A 6,978-nucleotide genomic window follows, 5' to 3' on the forward strand; every position below is an offset into this window, starting at 1 on the left:
ATCACTGCTCACTCTCAGTTATGCAGAATCCATACCTCACTTTGACAATTTATTGCAACCTCATGACCAAATCACCAGTGTAACTTACGAGTATCAGCCATGTATCTACCAACTACAAGATCTCATTTACGCAACATCAACAGTTCTTACGTACCTGAGAACTAATGTAATATTGAAAACAATGTGTGTCACTTCTAACTTTAAATGAAATGGCCATTTTAAATGCTTTAATGCAATTTCTTTTAGATTATGTTCTAATTTTATGTGCCTACTTCCACATTTTAATATAATGGTTCTAGAGCAGAATGCCTGTGCTGCTATTTTATTGTATATTTAAGTTGTCATATTATTGTTTATGCAGATTCCCTTACGTTTCCACGTCTTAATTATGTTTTAGATTAAAATCCTGATATGTGCACAGTTAATTTTTACAATTTGAAAATTTTTCAGACTGATGATCCAAAACGGCGCCTTTCCGTGCAAGATTTCGTCACAAACGAAGAGGAAGGCAATTCAGGACCCTATATCAATTACCGAGAGGTATTTGCCAGGTTTGAACTCTCTCCGGGACAATATGTTATTATTCCTGCTACCTTCGAGCCACATCGGCAAGGATCTTTCATGATTCGCGTTTACACTGATTGTCCATTTGATCTCAGGTAAGTATTCCTCATGTATATATATTATATGAAAAGTTCTTGAAAATTCTGCTACTAAATTATTGAAAATTAGAGGAAGATTGATTGGAATTTGTAAAATTTCAGTAACCACATGCAATATTCCATGTGACTAACCACGTTAACCATGTCATATCCTAATTTATGGTTGACATGTTCACTAATCACATATCTTATTCCAATTTGTGAATATTTTAATACTCTGGTTTGAAATCAGTACTAGAAGTATCTACATTTTAATATAAAGTTATAGGGATAATTAAGGAGACAGTAAAATGATACAAGTTCCTTTATTTACTTGACCACCAAGTTCTCATTCACCCAGATTTTGCTTCAGGGATGCTATGGGAAAAAAAAAGAAAGAATTGTTTTACTACCATTTTAAAATACTTTTCTCACATTAACAAAATAAGCAATGTACACTGCCCTCCAAAAGTTAAGGAACAGCATGTTTTTGTATCTAATTTGAGAACGAAGCAACATAGAAACAAGAAATTTACAGGACATGTTCACTAAAAAATTCTTTAGTGAATGCGACATACAATGTTTCTAAAGTTCAACACAAACACGAGTTACAACAAAAAATTGCACACTTGGCAGAGAAATCCAGTCTTGAAGAAACAGTATATCACAGTTTTTGTAAAGAAATGGGGTGGTAACATTAGAAAAATGGTTTCTAATAAGGAATGTGTCCACCCCTAGCTGCAATGCATTGACAGCAGAGACGTTTCATGCTGTCAATTAAGTTGTCGGTCAGAGAAATGGGAAGCAACGACCAGACACGGAATAATCCTTGTTCAAGCTCATCTAACGACCTTGGAGGAGGTTTTAAAGCAGCCTTCTGTCTCCTAAGGTAGTTCTAAATATGCTCGCTCTATCGGATTCAGGTCTGGGCACATAACTAATCATTCCATCTGCTCTATACTGTGACCCTCCAGGTATTCTTCAGCAACCCGAGCTCGGTGCAATCGCACATTGTCGTCAAAAAAAAAAAAAAAAAAAAAAAAAAAAAATCGAAGACCAATACCAGCGGCATATGGGCGGGCATATTGATCGAAGATCTCATCTCGATATCTCACACCAATCAAAGTTCCTCCATGGAACACGGGCAGGTAAGAGACCACCGAGAGAAATCCCAGCCCAAACCATTATTCCACCACCTCCGTTAACTGTGTCTTTCCATAACGTTGGATTGGTTGTATTTGGTGCGTTGTTCACTTCAGAACAGCTGACAACCTGAATCATTCTCCAATTGAATCTGGTCTCGTCTATGAATAGAACAGACGCCGATTTTCACTGGTCCAGGAGACGTGTTCTCTTGCCCATCATAAAGGGGCACCTCTGTGTCCTCGCGTCAAGGGGACACAAAGAACTGATCGTCTTGCATACAGATCTGTATCGTGCAGGCGTTTGCGCACTGTAGTAACTGAGATTTTTGTTCCTGTTGCCACTAACTGATCTGTCATGAACTGAGGCACAGTAATGTTACTCCTCCTTCAAGTCGAAAGAGCTAAATAACGGTCTTCGGAAAGTTTTGTAACTCTAGATCTGCCTGGAACATGTCTTCTAGACATAGAATCCTCGGATTTAATCTGATTCCATAGTCGGTGGACCACACTATGAGAGACATTGAGACAACTAGCAGCATAGGCTTGTGGCATCCCCATTTCCATCCATTCTATCATCAACGAATCCACCACCTCAACGAATCGGGCAAACGACTTCTTTTGGACACTGATAGACTGTCCTGGGTATCTCTTGGAAGATCAACACTCGTGAACAAAAATTGTAATTTTTGCATTTTTCTCCAACTTTATAACAACTGAAATAAGTATTCATTTCTATAAAATAAAAGTGGTAGCTATTGTTTTTGCATATATTTTCTTAAACTGCGTTACTGTCATGCACATGAACTGTGAATTTAAACATTTTTGTACTGACATTTTTGTAATGGTGAGCTTTGAAAAACATGTTGTTCCTTAACTTTTGAAGGGCAGTGTACTTTTATATGCGACATGCTGCATATATTCATCAAATGTAGCAACATGAGCCGGTTTGATCTATACAGGAGTTGCTAATTGCTATATCATTAGGCCTAAGTTAAAATCCTTAAGATTATCATTCAAAAATTTTTTGAAAAATTTATAAAAATTATTTTAAAATACAAATTTTAAAAATAAATCATAAAAAATTGGTGAAATTTATTTGGAATGAACCTGAATTTTGAAATGTGAAAGGAAGAATTAAATAAGCTTAATAAAAAAAAAGAGAGATTAATAAATATATACAAACTCAATTAACATTCAGGAGCTGAAATGTTGAGAGCTAATTTTTTAAAAACTGCTTGTGCGATTTTTACAAAATTTGGTAGTTTGGCATAATTTGAGTCATAGAATGGAAATATGGAAACAAAATTGGTATGTTATTTCAGAAAAAGTCCGATTTTGTGTCAAAATACCTATATTAGAACAATGCTATATATAAATCTAATACATATCCTAAGTCATAAAGTCGCGCTTTCGAGACATGAAACAAGTTGAATTTCATCAATCGGTCCAATAGAACGAGAGGTATAGAACTGTCCCCCCTTTTTTTTGGGAGGGGGGCACAGTGTACATTAAAAATATGAGTATATAACTAGCAATAAATATACCATGGCATTATGGGAAATACCTATAAAACAGGAAATTTCCTCCGCAGATGGCACCACAATTCAGAACAAATAATCATGCTCTGCATATGGTGCCATCTACAAACAGAGGCATACTGTAGTACATGTACAGGTAGAAAAGGGCGGAACACTTGAATTTCACCATTGGGTCATACAGGTATAGTTCCGCCGCGGAAGGTATTAGAAATATTTTTAATGTTTGTATATTTGATATTTTATAATAATAACCGGGACCATACCTTCAATTTGGGATTAAACAGATAAGCTTATATTTGTCCAACTGAACATGGCTTTTATTGAAATCTTCAATATTTTTTTTTATTGTGATTGCACAGCAGGAGGTACATGTAAAACTGTTGATGGGTGCAATGGTGCCTGCAGGTATAGGGTTGGGAACCCCTGGGTTAGAAGGTAATTTATTTCGATATTTATATGCAAATGTGCTCTTGTCGAATTCCTGTACTATATATTTAGCATTAGGGTAGTCAGATTGTAATGTCTTTCTTCTCATTAGACATAGGATCTAGAATGAACAGCTCTTGGCTAATTAAATGCTAGTAAGAAAGATACTATTGCCCTCCAAATTTTAACTCAAAAGCTATGAATCAGCTCAGAAGATTAATTTGTACATTCATGACATGGGGACCTTCTCTTCCAAAGCAGAAGCATTTTTCCAGACATCAAAATGAAGTCATTCATAATGACCCTAATCTTGATGAAAGTTCTTTTTGATCCTGTGAATCTCTTGAAACCACAATAAAGATTTTGACGGCATAAAAAACTTTAAATCGTTTTAAATTCATAATAAGCTATTCAGATTCCATAGACTGAAATATTTAGATTATGGTAAACCACTTGAAAGCCAGGGAAGCCTTCATTTTCAGGATAAACCTATCCGTATTTTTGTTATACATATGGAACTTAACTAATCTTTGTGTCATTATTTCGCAAAGCAATCTTTAATTTTCAAATTTAATCATTCTGCTACTTTCCTAAATTAAGGAATTTAAAGGCAATAAATATACTTCTTAATAATTTAAATCTTTTACTTTTTTATATCTAATTAACATGATTTAAAACCATGCTTATTTGCATATTTCTTCCCAATTTTTTTAATCACATTATATAGAAACTTCTGATTTATGCTAACAATGTAAAATAATTCCACAAATAGAGATGTACCCGTGTATTGAAAAGTAAAATTTCTGAAATTAATAACTTTAACTGTTTTCTTTGAAATAAAGAATACATGTAATATTACACCTATTCACACATGTTCTTTAACGTGGTATGCTCATTCAGAATGTGGTGTATATACTGAATATTCCCTCTTGATTTCTAAAAGTGAAATTACTAAAAAAAAAAAAAAAAAAAAAAAAAACTTAAAGCTTTCAAATTTTATATTACGGCCAAAGGGCATTTTTTTTTTATTTATTTTTTTTATTTTTTTTAACGTTTTGTATGTTACTTTTATTTATTAAATATCATGTTCTTTGCACTTAAACAATAAAATTCAGTTCAAGAGCAAATATCGCAAAATAGTTTTAAATTGAGCATACCTTTAGAATTTTCCGATACACGAACTCGCATGCTGGAAATAATCCCCCCCCCCGTACAGTGTTGCCATTGCTCGCTTTGAAATCGTTGGGTTGTTAATCAAAAATTTGTAAAAGTTTTACAAAATATGAAATAGATAATAAAACAGATGTCAAGTTCGGGCTTCTAGATTCCCATATTCTAATGGAGGAAAACTTATTGAAAATTTGATGTCTCTAGGTACTTATGTTTTTTCGCAGCGTGACAGACATATATACGTTTATGCAGATTCTTCATTATTTAATTTCTTTAAATATAATGACGAGCTTTACTATTTGGTGGCAACAATTTGAAAAGTGAACCGACATTTATAGTGAATCAACGCTCGCTTTAAAATTTTAAATTAAAAAAAAAAAGGGGGGGCAGGAAACACTCAAGAAACACTCAAATAAATATGGTATTTTAATACACCTAAATTATCCTATTTATTATTATAATTACTAAAAGATGTTTCTAACACCATATTTTAATAGTGAACACTTTTTCATCAAGCCAAATTAAGCCAGTCTGGGGCCCTAGAGATGGTACTTTTGAGGAGCCACTCAGCATCTACGTTTATAATAATAATAAACACTACAATGAGAAAATAGGATGGTTTTGGAGCACTAGGGCATGGCCTTCTTATGCCTAGACAATAAGCAGGCCCTGCTCCTTCGAGGAAGGGGTACGATGTGTGAAATTCAGATTGCACTTTAATATATATGTGTATATATATATCTTGTGTTTCAAAAGTAACTTCTATTTTAGGGAACTCAGGTGACTGCGTATTCAGCCGAAGCTTATGAATACATTTTCACAGGAAGCCTTGAAGAATGAAATTGAAATAATTCAGCTACTAAGAAAAAGGACAGTATTCAATATGTGATGTAAGCACATTTCTTCTATGCTCAAATGCAGATTTTAAACAAAGGACATTTTCAGAAATCTGTGCCTTTTTACAACAAATTAAATAATAGAAAGAACTTTTAACGATATATTCGAACAAGTAAACTTTTATGAATATTTAAAATTAAAAGGCATTGAGTGAAATGTAAATTGTGAATTGCTGCAAAGGCCCAGTGTAATGACATGAAGTGGATTTATGTATACTAAATTGCTCAGATGTTTCTAAAATTCATTAAAATCTTCTGAATACATTATTAACCTTTATCTATTTGTCTGTTCTATGCATTTCTAATTTTGAAACAGTAATATAACATAGATAATGTATATAATTGTATAAATCAAATTTAAGTGATATGGAAGGTTGATTTTTATAACTGATTAGACTGGATGTACACTACTATGCATTTCAGAAAATATCATCTCTCTCAAGAAAACTGCTAAATGAATGATAGGAAAATCTTTGCTATTAATTCTAATTTATGATAAAATGTATACTAACAACATTAGAAAATTTCCACATAAACTAAAAATAAATGTAGCCTAGAAATATATTTACATCTGACTCTCTTTAAAATCAAATAAGCCTTGCACAATGCATTTTTATTCATGGAAAAGAAATACTCTTTTATGCCAAATTTCATTTGTATTATACGAGACAATAACAGAACAGAATTTTTTTTCTATTCTGATTTACAAAAATGAAGCAGAAGGAAAATAGTTTTGCACTCATTTCACTTTAAAGAAAAGCATTTTAGTACCACAAAAGAACTCATAATGTGAAATATTCACTAATTTTATTCATTCATTAGTGGTTTAAGAGTTTTATAAACTACAGGTTTCTTTTTGCTGTCTGATAGAATATAAGTTTCTCTTTCCTTCTTAAAGAAATTGAAGATAAATTGTTCCTTTAAGGTCTCGGTCTATATGCTGGATTTTTCAGACATTATTTTTATTTAAATAAGAGGCTTAATCAGCAATTTATTCATTTTTTAACAATGATTTTTAAAAATCTAGATTTGTTACATAATGTTCAGAAAAATCTAATTAATCATCTTACTTTTTTTAGCAATTGAAACTTTTTCCCCCAATGAGATTTCATACAAAAAGTCAGTCAAATAAATAAAAAATATAGAGAATCACTTAAATTTA

General features: G+C 32.5%; 1 protein-coding gene across 2 annotated transcripts in view; it reads left to right on the plus strand.

Moving 5' to 3' along the window:
• LOC118189043 (calpain-A-like) overlaps positions 1-6,093 on the plus strand; it is a 170,970-nt gene extending 164,877 nt beyond the window's left edge. For both annotated transcript variants that reach the window (XM_085813423.1, XM_085813424.1), the window contains exons 12-13: positions 451-659; positions 5,692-6,093. In XM_085813423.1, the coding sequence (XP_085669549.1) occupies positions 451-659; positions 5,692-5,704 (222 nt within the window). In that variant the 3' untranslated portion in view covers positions 5,705-6,093. The remainder of the gene's footprint in view (positions 1-450; positions 660-5,691) is intronic.
• Positions 6,094-6,978: the final 885 nt, after the last annotated feature.

This window comes from Stegodyphus dumicola, chromosome 3 (assembly GCF_044657685.1).
Source record: "Stegodyphus dumicola isolate Sdum_Otavi_A_Nest chromosome 3, ASM4465768v1".
NCBI classification, from domain to species: Eukaryota; Metazoa; Arthropoda; class Arachnida; order Araneae; family Eresidae; genus Stegodyphus; species Stegodyphus dumicola.